The sequence below is a fragment of the Phyllostomus discolor genome, chromosome 9 (genome assembly GCF_004126475.2).
Source record: "Phyllostomus discolor isolate MPI-MPIP mPhyDis1 chromosome 9, mPhyDis1.pri.v3, whole genome shotgun sequence".
Taxonomy (NCBI): Eukaryota; Metazoa; Chordata; class Mammalia; order Chiroptera; family Phyllostomidae; genus Phyllostomus; species Phyllostomus discolor.
In genome coordinates this window covers 58,122,702-58,136,961 of record NC_040911.2, presented here as the reverse complement: position 1 = coordinate 58,136,961, position 14,260 = coordinate 58,122,702, and the positions used below count along the sequence as shown (strand labels likewise).

General features: G+C 40.7%; 1 protein-coding gene and 1 pseudogene across 1 annotated transcript; one reads left to right on the top strand and one right to left on the bottom strand.

Annotated features, from left to right (window-relative positions):
- Positions 1-334: 334 nt before the first annotated feature.
- Positions 335-12,109, top strand: LOC114506869 (N-acetylneuraminic acid phosphatase). Its single transcript, XM_028524791.2, has 2 exons — positions 335-475; positions 9,430-12,109. The coding sequence occupies exons 1-2, from the start codon at positions 389-391 to the stop codon at positions 10,084-10,086; spliced, it is 744 nt and encodes a 247-aa protein (XP_028380592.1). The 5' UTR covers positions 335-388; the 3' UTR covers positions 10,087-12,109.
- On the bottom strand, positions 1,010-2,469 carry LOC114506868 (annotated as a pseudogene).
- Positions 12,110-14,260: the final 2,151 nt, after the last annotated feature.

Sequence of the window (14,260 nt, the reverse complement as noted above, 5' to 3'; positions counted from 1 at the left end):
AAAAAACGGCTGGGGGTGGGGAGAAAGAAGCAGAGCTCAGGCGAGCTTCCTCTCACTGGCTATGGATGGGGGAAAGTCAAGAGAAGGCGGGGAGGAGCTCCTAGGAGCTTTGCTTGCCACTGATTCCTAACAGGCCACAGACCTGCGCTTCTTAGCTTTTTAGGGCTGCTCACACAACTGGTCACGGTACCGCAAATGCCTACCTCCTACAAACTAAGGGCTATTCTGGAGTATCTCAGATCTCGCTTTTTCCAGGCCTCTTACTCGCTGGGCCGCAAGAAAGGGTCAGGTGACCGTGGAGCTCCACCCACGGGTTTCTAGCACAGCGAGCCTTACGCTTGCGCTGGCTGTAGGGGAGGGGAGTTGGAGCGTCTTGCTGGCTGATGGGATGGGGCTAAGCGTCAGGGCCGTTTTCTTTGACCTGGACAACACGCTGATCGACACCGCTGGGGCGAGTAGAAAAGGCATGTTGGAGGTAACTGCTTCTCGGTACCCACAGCCCTCCTCAATCTAGCCAGTCCGTCCCACCGGTACTGCGTTATTTCCCGTTCCCTTGGTGTCCGCCCTCTCCTCGTTCGGCGTGCCCTGGGTTGGTGATTACGCTGTGGCCCCGGGAGCACTGGCCTCTCGTACTTTGAGACTCCCGTGCGGGAAGGAGCGAAAAAGATGGACGAGTGAGCTTGGGAGGTTGCCTTCTCTAAAGCCTGGCAGCTTAGGTTATCTGCCTATCTACCCTCAGGCTCTGGGGGACTGGGATTTTGAAGTTTCTTCTAACGCTTTGGGACCCGGAAGGACGTCATTAAAGCTGCCACGATGGCAGTGTTGTCCCAAAACATAGACTGTCACACCACGCCAAATCACCTCACCTGGCCTTTTTGCCAGGACACGTTTGAATCAGGAAGAGTGCACGCAGCAGCACGCTTTCTGTGATTGACCTCGGGGGAGGGTCCACTATGTGTTCTCCGGTAGATCTTTGAGGAGATCCAAGAAGTTACAGAACTGTAAGTAGTGAGCCTGGCCTTAATTGATTTCAGAGTTTTCTCTGCAGAAACTTACGTAGTATATTTTTTCTTCTTTCTCTTCTTTTTTTTTTAAAGTTTATTGGTGAGGTTTAAGAAAAAGGCTGTGAGGTGGCAGGACTGGAGCTACGTGGGCTGCTCCACCATGTCCTTCTGCTGCATTTGGGCAATTTGCTGCAGCCGCTTAGCTGCTTGGTGCTTGCGCATCATGACAAGGCTTTGGAAGTCCCTCTCAGACACCACGGAGCCCTGTGCCAGTCTTGGTTGGCTGGGCCCTCCTTGCCCTGGCGCCGAACCTCCAACCAGTAAATCTCTGTCAGAGGGTTATTGACCAGGCCCACCTCATTCAGGACAGCCAGTTCCGCAGCCTTGACAGTTGCACACTCCACCACAGCCGTGTTTGCCTTCTTGTTGGAAAGCACCAGGTTGAGCACCTCTCCATACTTCTTTTTTTTTTAACTGATTTTTTAAAAATTTTAATTGTTCAAGTACAGTTTACTGCCTTTTACTTCTATCCCAGCCCACCCCCCAGCCATACTTCTGAAAAAGCCACAGGAGGACATCTCTGGAGTAACCACGTCTGACGCATTCTCCTTTCACTTCCATTTTAGCTTTAGCTTGGGAGTTTCTTTGTCTTCAGGATTTTCTGCCTTTCAACATCTGTTCCCGTTCCTGGCACATCGGCTCCTGGATCAGCCTCTGCTGTTCCTCCAGCTGCCGGGAACCCTCCTCTAGCAAGCTTTCCATCACCTGCTCTAGTGTTCTGGTGCTCCAGTTCTCCTTGTCCTCACTGCCCTAGGCCTGAGCCTGCTGCTCCTGGGCCTCCAGGTCAAGCTTTACTTTCTTCCTTCTCTTATCTAGTTTCTGAGTCTCTTCTGCTGCCTGCTTCTTGGCTTTCCTGAGCTTGTCATATGCAGCCCTGGCTGGAGCATTGGTCAGTACCTCCAAGACCTGAAAAAGCTGGTGGAAGAGTTCAGCTGCTCTGGGATTATCTGGATTTTTCTCTGGGTGGCAGGAGAGGGTCTTCTGCCTATATTCCTTTTTCACTTCCTTGTGCACCTCCTTCTCCTCAATACCAAGCAGCGTGTACAAGTCCATCCGTAATAGCTCCTTGGTCACCACCATGGTTCCAACCCTGACTGGATTCTACTACAACTCCCAAGTCTAAGCGTGTGCAGAGATTCTCAGGAAATATCTGCCCCCTAGTGTATTTCTGAAGTGAAAGCAAAATGTCCCACCTACATTGGGCATTTCTTTCATGAGACATTGCTCAGCAGCATTCTCTCCTTTCTATATGCACAGATGCTATATTAGGCGTTTACTATGTTTTTCAGGCAACCTAATCCACTCCTACTTTCTTCCCTCCGCCTTCAGTTTTGTTTTTGTTTTTGTTTTTATTGTTGTTCAAGTACAGTTGTCTCCATTTTCCTCCCACCACTCTCCCCCGCCCCACTCTCAATCCTACCCTGCTTTGGCTTTGTCCATGGGTTCTTGCCTTCAGTTTTAAGGAAAAAACCAAGGATTGTCAGATGTGAAAAGCCCACTTTCAAGAGCTCATTCTTCCAACTTGAGTGTTCCTTCCTAACTAATGCTTCATTAGTTAGATTTTGTCTCCCTGGATGTTCATCCTCTTTCTTAGTACATCCCATTCCTGCATATGCAGGTCTGCCTATACTTGAAAAAAAAAATGCTTCCCTTGGACCGTTCCTCCTCCACCAGATGTTACCTGTTTCTCTTCACAGCCATGTTTTTCCAGAGAAATTTATACATATTATCTCCTCATCTCTATCTCCTATTTATTCCTAAATTTATTCATCGTAGCTTCCATGTTTGCCACTAGAATCAATTGACTTGACAGGTCATTAGGTATCTTCCAAATGGCCAGAATCAGTGGACATTTTAAGTCTTTCTTAATGACTTATTTGAGCCATTCCACACTAATGAGTCTTCCTTTAATCTTCGCTCCCTTGACTTTAACCTCAAGGATACCAGCCTGTGCTATATAGCCTCCAGTATCTCTGGGTGCTGATGGTACATATTTACCTGTGTGTTCTTGGCAGGTCACGCCATCATATGTTACAATTAGGCCAAATCACTCTGTAGGCTGCTCAGGCTTTAAATCAGGCATTTGAGCTTAAATCACAATTCTCAAAACCTAGCTGAAAGTGCCTAAAAAAGTTTCTTAACCACTCTAAGCCTCAAATCCTCATGATAAAATTTGAATAAAGATATTAGTTCTCAATAACCTTATCAGGTAGGCTCAATATAGTGCAGGGGAAGTCCACAATATCTAGTGTTCACTTGATGAATTGTACAACAATACACCCTGCCACCCAGTTCATCACCTCCTGCACATCCTCTTGGCCCTTATCTTAGTTAAAGCTGGACTTGTCTCTCATATAGACTGTTGCTGTGGTCTTGTCCACATTCCTTCCATAGTATAATTTCTGAAACAAATGTTATATTGTATTTCTTCCTGACCTTTACATGCTCACTTATATTTTGTTCAGATATCTCCTAATGCACTTACTATAATAATTATTTTTTGCAACTCAGATGCACACAACTAAACAGTGAGCTTCTTAAGAATGAACAAACTGTCAGTCATCTTCATTTAACACATTGTAAATGTTGACTAAATGCTGGATAGGCGGATGGAAATCCAGGTCTCCCCATACTTGGTTCTGTTGCCACTTCCTTGAACTCAATGCTTTTGAGTATCAAGAATGCTTTATTACATAAGAATATAATAACTCCCGTAAATGTCCTATTTAAAAGAAGCATGCCATTTTTAATAAATTACTTTGCTTGAGTTATGCAATGAGGAAAGGGGGAAGGTCTAGTCATTGCCTTGGGCTCAGGGAGAAGGAGTCATATACGGACTGTATAGGTAAACTTTAATTTTTAAAAGATCTTCTTGGAAAGTTATTTCTACCTTCAGGCCAGTCTCAGTGTCACTACTCAAGAGGAAGACTTCTATAGAACTTTAGGTTCCTCAGTAAATAAAGGAGAAAAAATTTCTGCATATGAGTTTACTTTCTCATGGGGATGACACTGAACATAATATATTAAGTGTACTTATAAGTATGTTAGGCAAAGTGGAGGGGAAAACAAACTACAGTTTTGTTTTGTTTTGTTTTGTTTTATGATAGCCATGTAATTTATTTTCCAAATCAGCACCTATTGCAGACTGAAAGGGGAACATACTTTTAGATAGATTGAAAAAAAGAGATAATGGATTTTGGGCCTTCGGAATAATCTCATTCTTATCAGCAGGGGAAGCTTAATTAAGGTGAACTAACTCAGTCCTTTCTAGATTGGGTGGTTCCTTGAAATAGCTGTACAACCTTAACAAAGACAGGTTTCCAACAGGTGTCTATAAAGAGAAGTCACAAATATTTATGCCCCAGTACAGCCAAGAGAGTCTGGATTAACCAGCCAAGATTTATTTGGGCAGTGCTTCTGGAATTTAGTTCTCATTTTGTCAGAGGATGGTTAATTGGTTTATTTTTCTGTAGCCCCTGCATTTCCTTAAGCACCTCCTGTTCTGGTCCTTAGCTGAGCCATGAGGGGGCCATGAGGGGGATGTGCTTGTGGAGACTTTTCAGGTTGTTGTCTGGAAGGAAGGGCAGAGTTCCAGATAGAGAGTTGGGCATCTAATACATGGACTGTGGAATCTGGATGCAGGGTCCATGGGGTCTGGTTCCTATCTCAGGCTCCAGGATGCCAGTTAGTTTTCAGAAGTTTCAGAGAGCCCAGAGGTCTTTGTTGGACTACCTGCTCCTTTGTGAGTTTTCTTCTGTTGACTCAGCTCACTCATTTCATAATTATGAAGTTATGTCATGTAAAAATTCATCTAATTCAAGTTCAAAAATAAATTTCAGGGAGTTTAGTGTTGTAGATACTATTTTTGAGTGCTAGGATTGTTTTAAGAAATCATGTGTGATAGTAAACCTTTAAGAAATATTATTTGTTTTTGTTGTTGTTCAATGGCAATTGTCTCAGTTTTTTCCTTTTGGCTCTCCCCTGCCCTGCCCACTCACCATTCCATCAGTAAATCTCCATCTGGTTGTTCGTTATCATTGGTCCTTCATACATGTTCCTTGACTAGACCTTTCCTGTTCTCTCCCCAACTTTCCCTCCATCCACCCCCTCTGGTCACTATTTACAGATTGTTCCTTATTTACATGTCTCTGGTTCTATTTTGTTTGCTTGTTTGTTTTGTTCATTAGGTTTCACTCATAGGTGAGATCATATGGTATTTGTCTTTTGTTGCCTGGCTTATTTCACTTAGAATACTACTCTGCAGTTCCATACATACTGTCTTGAAGGCTAGGAGTTCCCTCCTTCTTTCTGTTGCATGGTATTCCATTGTGTAAATGAAGCAGTTTTTGATCCACTAATTTACTGATGGGCACTTAGGTTGCTTACAGTACTTGGCTATTTCAAATTGTGCTGCTGTGAACATAGCATAGTGTGTGTGTATGTAGCCTGGCTCTCCCTAATGACTTTGCATATTCAAGTCACTCCTGGTCAGGGTTGGGAGGCTGATTCTGCCCTAGGGAGGGGAGGGAGCAGCTAGGCTGCTGTCTCTGACCAGGCTCTCCACAGATGCTGGCAGCACAGCTGCTGGCACCATGCCCAGGGACTTCCCTTCTCAACCTATAAAACCTTCTAACTGCTCATTTTGAAGTGTTCTTTACTTTTTGTCTTCCAAACATCGTATCAGCTAAGATTCCATTGACTGTTAACTTTATTTTTCGGCCGATCAGCTAAGTGTCCAAATTGGGTGCAAGAGCAAGTGGACTCAACTTGGCTGCCATTTTCTCAAAAATCACAAATCACAGTTTTAAATAGGTTTGTCAGGTTAGGCCACAATGAGTGGATGATGTTTGAGCAAAGACTGGAACTAAAAATAACAGGAGGGCTGCTTGAATGTATGTTTAACTTAGTTTTATTTGGAATTCAGTCACTTCATATATTAATCATAGTGTTATAAAATGTTATATTGTTCTAGCTCTCAAGAAGTCTTCTTAAATCACAGCTAAACATGAGTGGTGATGATATTAACTTTAATTATGGGTCCACAGAACAGGAAGTAAAGAATAGTTTCCTTTTTGTATAAGACACATCCTTAAATAGAGTTTTGAAGTTGGTGAAATTTGAGTTTATATTATGTCTACAAATTGATTCCCCACCCCCATTATCTTAGGGTCTGTGTGGTTTTTTTTTCAGGCTTATAGGTACCTGGTAGGCTTATTTTACTTAAAATATTTTTTTCCAGTCTGCCTTACCCTTGCACAAAATATCATCACATCTCCAAGTTAGAGATCTTTTTCCTCTACCTTCATGCAGTTCAGTCAGAACTCCCATTCTCGTAGTGCAAATGTTAGGAGAGTTTATACAAATAATAGCATGCACTAATTCAACTAGGGGATTATTTCTGTTTGATTTAATATATGTGAATGACTGATAAACTTTGTCCCAAAGATGTTAATGTTATTAAAATCCTACTTATCCAAACGAATCTGTAATTAGTCGCTATGTGACAAACAGGAAAGTTAACTCAGGGGATGTAATGGGAAGAAATTTTGAAACTTGGGGAGCAGTATTTTATGCTTTTACAAGAATCTCCCCTTTAAGGTTAGCTAATTCTGCTTTTTCAGAGACCCAATGAATTGCCAGTTGCAGTAACAACTGGACCTTTATTGGAAGCTCTGTGTTTTATAACTATGATACAGCTTTGATTTAAGATCAAGCCCAGTGGTTTCCTAGAGGCCTGTTTCTTTTTATTGTGTGGCAATGGGGTTAAAACTTTAGAATGACCTTTAAGCATAGCTCAAGAATAATTCAGTTGACATTATTATAAAAGATGGTAACATAGCCATGAAGTTTGAAGGAGCTTGATTTGTTCATTGAAATTTAACTTCATAAGGTAAAAACTTTCAGTGTTTTACCTTCAGCTAAAATCTTAGGGCTGGTATATTTTTCTTAGATTAGTGAAAGTTGTTTTTTTTTTAACTCTTGAATTTTCTGATGAGCACAAATAGCCTGAAAAATATTTCCTTTACTTTTGATGTAAGTGATTATTATAGTTTGAAGGGAGAAGAATGTGTCTCTTCATCTTTTCTTATTTTCAATGGGTGAATCGAGTGTCTGGTGTGAATAGCATACCACTCTTCCCTGTATAGTTTAGGACAGCACATTTTGTTTGACCCTGTTGCTTGAACAGCAGACAAATTTTAGTCCCAACTATGTACATTGCACTTATCTGCAAAGATCTAAAATTGTCTTGGCATGCTTGACTTTCCCCTGATGTCCCTAAAACAGGGACTTCAAGTGCAGGTAATTTGTTTGGAGGGGATCCCAGTAAGCACTGTACGGAGTGGTGGATTAAGATGGGGAATTGAAGGAATCAAATAAGGTTACATAAATGAGCAGGTTACTGGGGTGAAGAGTTGGGGAACTCTGAGAGATAGTATGCAGAATATGCTTTACTTGCCCCTCCCAAGGGGCAAGAAAGCTGTGATACTTATTCACCAGTTTCAGTTCCTCATTGGCTGAAGCCACTCCTGGGTAACACTTTGGCCCCAGCCTATGTGCATGGGTATAGATGTGGCCAAATAAAGCCTCAGGAAGAGAAGCCCAAGTACTTACAATATAAAGCCATTGACATGTATGGGAATAGTATATGTCAAGGTGATTTGGGTAGCTTCTATAGCCTGGGATATAACAGTCTTTTACAGGCTGATACCAGGCTCTAGTTTCATCTGTTAGCATCCTCCCTCATGTGACTTCATTTTAGCTGAACTAAGCTTCTTGCCTTCAAAATTCCAAGCTCTGTGGCTTTCTTCATGCCGTTCCTTCTGTTTGCAATGATTTTATGATCCTTCCATCCCACCTGAGAGACTTGGTAACTGTTTGGTTTAAATATTACTTCCTTGGACAAGGTTTACCTAGCAATGCTGTGGAGTGACTTGCTCCTTCCATTTTATTTCCACAGTTGATGTTCATAAGACTGTCATGGCACTCAACCCAGCATTTGTGGTGGTTGCATACCTGTTTATTTTCCCCACTAGATGAAGACAAGGGACCCAGTCTCCAAGTGCCTGATATAATAGTGTAAGGGCAAGCATGTAGACTTTGAAAGTAGGAAAATGTGGGTTAAAATTCTAGCTCAAGCGAGTACTTAATTCTGAACTTCTATTCCTCATCTCAAGAGGAGAACTCCCATAGAGTTAGAAAGGTAGAAATAATGAATGTGAGCATTGGGCATAATGCTTGCCACTAGGGTATTGGTAAGTGTTAGAAGATAGTAAAAATGATTTAAGAACTTAATGTAATCCTGAAGAGGGAATCAGAACTATGTAACAAAGAGGGTGGCTCAAAACAACTTGAAGTTTTTTAATCTGGAAATCTAGGTTTGGAAGAAGCACTGGATTATTAAACTGCTGAAATCACAGAACATGCCTGATTTCATTAGAGCTATATACCCATTTTTTAAAAAAGATTTTATTTATTTGTTTTTAGAGAGAGGGGAAAGGAAGGAGAAAAAGAGAGAGAGAAACGTCAATATATGTTGGCTTCTGATGTGCCCCATACTGGGGATCTGGCCTGCAACCCAGGTATGTTCCCTGACTAGGAATCAAACCAGGGACCCTTTGGTTTGCAGGCTGGCACTCAATCCACTGAGCCACACAAGCCAGGGCTGTATACACATTTTTTTAAGTACAGAATTGTATCCCATTTTATATGGTGGTCAATTTAGGTCTTTAAGACATGAAAGGGACATAGGTGAGAAAAAGGGAGATGAACCTGTGTTATTTCTCAGAAGACTCTAAATAATAGTTGTTAGAAATTTAAAGTATTTCACTAAATATAAACATAAGTTTAATTTTTCATATCTTCATGACCTGAAAGGTGATAGACTTAAACCGCTAAAAGAAGGATTTTTATTAGCTATATATGAAAAATGTTTTCAGAATATAAATTTGAATGAATGTATATATTCATATGTATAGTTTTCTATATATGTGAATACATATTCATATATAACTACATATATAGTTTTCTATATATTCATATATCAATATGAACGTATATACATATACATATGTGTGTGCATATATATATATATATATATAGACATAAAGTTTTTTTTTTTTTTTTAAATGGGAGATTTCTTTTTTTTTTTTAAGATTTTTATTTATTTATTTTTAGGGAGGGAAGGGGGAGAGAGAGAGAGAGAGAGAGAGAGAGAGAGAAACATCAATGTGCGGTTGCTGGGGGTTATGGCCTGCAACCCAGGAATGTACCCTGGCTGGGAATCGAACCTGGGACACTTTGGTTCCCAGCCCGCGCTCAAGACATAAAGTTTTTTAATGTTAATGGAGTTTTTTCCTTTATTTAGGTAATAAAGATTTTACAATCAAAATACCATTACAAAGAAGAGGCTGAAATAATTTGTGACAAAGTTCAAGTTAAACTCAGCAAGGAATGTTTTCATTCTTCCAATACATGCATTACTGATCTAAGGATTTCACACTGGGAAGAAGCAATTCAGGAAACCAGGGGTGGTGCAGCCAATAGGAAGTTGGCTGAAGAATGTTATTTTTTGTGGAAATCTACACGTTTACAACATATGACACTAGCAGAAGATGTCAAAACCATGCTCACTGAACTTCGAAAGGAGGTCTATCTACTTTTATTAACAAATGGAGACAGACAGACGCAGAGGGAGAAGATTGAGGCTTGTGCCTGTCAGTCCTATTTTGATGCTATTGTTGTAGGTGGAGAACAGAAAGAAGAGAAACCAGCACCTTCCATATTTCATTACTGCTGTGATCTCCTTGGAGTACAGCCTGGGGACTGTGTGATGGTTGGTGACACACTAGAAACTGATATACAAGGAGGTCTCAATGCAGGGCTGAAGGCAACAGTCTGGATAAATAAAAATTCAATAGTGCCAAATAAGTCATCACCCATACCACATTATATACTTTCTTCTGTGCTAGAGTTACCTGCTCTCTTACAAAGTATAGACTGCAAAGTCAGTATATCAGCTTAAAACAAATAAAAGGGCATGGTTATGTATTTTACAGGATTTGAACTAAGAAAAGTTAAGGCATTCCACATACTATGACCCAGTTCTAAGGATCATTTTACTTATGATTTAATAACCAACCAACCATTGACTGGTATTGATATCTGGAAATCTATAATAAATTGATACAAGTTACTTTTCTTAGTGTGATTGAGAAAAATCAAAGAAATATTTGTTAATCTATGATGAGGTTTTAAAAAATTATTAATCTTTTAGCATCTTAGATTCAAAAGATAAGGAGGATAGCTTATACATAGGTACTTAAATACAGGTTTTATGTACTGGCTTAAAAATAGATTTTTTTTAATAAAACCTCCGAAAACATATGTAATAGTGGTTTACCAGAGCAACTGAATCTGGTTAATATGAAATAAGTACTAAGTCACATTCAAATCGAGGCATTTTATTGATTATTTTGTATATATTTGAAAGATATGTATATATACCATTTTTACATACTTTAAATGTATACTTTCTTTTATACATCTAATTTTTCTGCATTACCTTTCTTGAGGGGCCTCTTATTTTCCTGTGGTATAAACATGACAGATTCCTCCAGTAAAAAAAAAAAAGCTGTGTAATCAACATGTGGTACTCCTTTTTCATGACATTATCACATTTTTCCAGAGTGAGTTTCCTACAGGTCTTTACCTCTTCTGAAAATATTTTTACTGTCTATTACCATGCACACAATGGAGTTGAGGGACTGGACTGTCTTTCTGAAGATAAGTGCAAGACACAAAAAGTCATTTTTCTGGGACAACTGTAATAGCATAAACAGTATAGTATTTAAATTAAAAAGTCATTTTCCTTTTGTGGATACATCAGAGGTGAATTGTCTTGGTATAGCCTTACTAGGTGCCCCCTCCCCAACTCCCTTCTATTCTCTACTGACTGAACAGTTTCACCCATATGATAAAACTAACAGAAAATTAGTTTTTGATCTGAACCATTTTCAGGGTGCCATTTTAATATTTGGCTCTTGATGCTACCATCTGTCTTAAGCCTCCTGCTTTTCAAATTTTGGGAAACATTGTTTCACAAATTTCTATATTCAGTTTAGGGTTTACTTGAGCTTAATAATTAATGATTCCATTTCAAAGTATCTTACATCTAGAAAAATTTCTTAAGGTAGTCTCATTTCACCAACTTAGAGTAAAATGGTTATTTAAGGAAACAAGAAACGACAACTTCAGGTTTTTAAAAAAATATTTGTATAAACTACTAGGGTAAAATATTAGACTTTGTTACAGTTTTTATGACTTTTTCAAGTATCCAGTACTTAGATTGTAAATTATGCCTCTCCATAAACCTATAATATTTCTTCAGCCAGTTATTTCCTGCCTACTACCAAGAACAGAATTTTCTGCCATTGTGTAACTTCCTGTTGTATTTACCTCTCTTGATTTTTAAAATGTGACTGTGATTTACTGTTCCAGAATTCTGTTATAAAGCTGGACATTTGTGAACAGCATATGTGTGTAGTACCAGGTATGGTATCCATATGACCTCAATTATATTTTAGCTATTTCAAAATTGTTCAGTTGGAGGATCTTGACAAAAAATAATTATGTGTGCAATTTCTTTAACAGATGATGAGTAATTCTGAGGGTTTTTCCTTTTAGCTGTCCCACGGATAGGTGTAGGCAGCATCACATTCATTACGGAAAAGGTTTATCACGCATAGATCACAAAGCAGATCTCAACAAGATGGCTTCTAGGATGTTAACCATTTCTTCAACAAAAGTAATCTGGAGGATGGAAGTTGAAATAATTGAGTTTCCTTGTTTTCAAGTTTGTATTCTAGACACTGCAATAATGCAATATTACTTTCCATTTAAATCCAACCTTTGGGAAAGACTTTGTGGTTTCCTACCTTCTTAGTAGAATATTACATAAGATATTAAAACTTGGAATAGGTCTATGATTTTATTAAAGGCTTTGCTTTAGAAAAATATTTCTTAAAATTAAAAATGATGTAACAGTAGTGTCCTGTCATCTTAATTTTTTTCATAGTTTCCCCATAATGGTATACTCACATAAAACTATAAATTTTCAATTATCCAAAAGGGAGCAGGTATGTAAAATGGAATAAAAAAGCCTCCTGAACAAATGGCCTTCAGAAGTCTGGACAGGTACATGCAAAAAAAGAAAACTTGAGCATCAACTTACTCCATACACCAAAATAAACTCAAGATGGACAAAAGACTTAAATATAGGTCACACACCAAAAAAATCCTACAGAGCACAGACATGAAAATTTCAGGTATTTTATGCAGCCATATTATCACCAAACTTCCCTGTCTTGCAGATTTTCAAGGCCAGGCAAGTTCACGGGCAGATGGAAGAAAACTCACAGTGCTCTGGGAATTCCTCACATGTTTTTATTGAAGGGTGGGATGGTCTACACATGCCACAAACCATGTGTCACATGGAGGGAAGTCCCAGCTCCCTTATATACTAAATGCACACAGACAGCAGGGTGCCAAGATTTATGTAAAAAAGCATGATTCTGCATACGCAGGTCCATCCTCAAGATTATGGGAATACAGCTTATCTTAGTTGCCTAGACATATGGGGGAGGGAACCTGACTGACTCCATTTCCCCTACAATCCACCCCTTCAGGGTTCCTCACCATACAATCTATGCAAGGGTGTCTTCCACAAGGGTCCCTGGCAAGGGGGGCAGAGCCCTGCACCCATATACAACAACAGTATAAACTACAGAAACAAGCGACCAAAACACAAGCACTGCCACCCAAGACAGCAAGGACCCACTGCCATTCAGTAGTTATGGATGCCCACCATTCCTGCAGGGGATCACCTGTCAGGCATTCAACAGCATGGGTATCAGAAACTAATGCCTATAGAGCTTGGATAACATTGTGATGGACATTCAGGAACACACACACAACATTCAGTCCCTACCAGGGCACACACCCCACCTTGGGAGGCAGTAAGCTCAACTAAGACCACACAATTTTGCCAGGCTACTTTCCTTAATCAATACACTTCCTCATTTAAGAGGCTTAAGGAATCATGTGTTGCATTCAGCGTATGAGCAGTGTGCAAAGCCAAAGCAGTTGTCTCAGTCTCAGTGACTATAGAGGTAGCTTGAGGAGAAAAAATAGCTAATAGGTAATACCAACAGGGAGTATGGTTTACCTGGTGTCGTGCCTTAACCGCTTCCCAATTGGCTGGCCAAATTGCCAGAGTTTTCTGAACCTGAGCACACAAATAGGGCCATCCCCAGGTACAACGGCCAGTCCAATTTCCAGGCAGGTATAGCCACCCATGTGAGCCACACACCCAGAAGGCCCCAGGGGGAGCTGCAGCCCATGCCTCCTGCACCTCCCAGTCACGCCATAGAGTCTGAGTCTGACACAGACCTATCAGAATCTAGCCCGCTTGGGCATGGCCTTCGAGGTTCTCAATACAAAGGGGTGCTGGTCCAGCCAGCTCCACAGCCTCAGCAGTGAGCCACTCTGAACCATCCCATATGAAGTAGCCAACCAGCAGCTTGGGCCGGCCATACTGCTGCTTGGCCACAGCAAAGATGTCAGTCCAGGTTGCATTCCACAATGGATGTGCACTGTTCCACTGGTGCTGTAACCAGGTCCAATTTGAGACAGAAGCTGGAGAGATATGCCTTGGGAGGCCAGCAGACATGCTCAGGGGGATTTCAGTGCGGACCCAACACGCTGATTGGTTATCCACTGAGGCATAGGCATGTAGCCAGTCCACTAAGGTGTTACTTTGCACCCTAGGGGCGAAAAGACAAAACAGTCATTGGAACAAATGATAGCAAATTATGCCCCTCAGGCAATATACAAGCAAGTTTCAGCCAATAAGATAGTGGCTGGCAGAAGGGGCCTTCCTGGGCATGAATACCGTACCTTTTGTGTCTCAACTGGGGGCTCAGCATCTACTTGCAAGAACAGTGGAGAACTCAATGGGCCATAAGAATATCCAAAGGTACCATGAAGAAGCATTTTGTGGTTTGCTGGCCCTGGGTATGTCACCTTTAAGATTGGGGGCCATGTCCCAATCACCCAGGGCACTAATGGAAGTTTCTCTTCAACCCTTTTCCACAAGGGGCAACAAGCGCCACCCAACACATGTGGGGGGCTTTTATTTC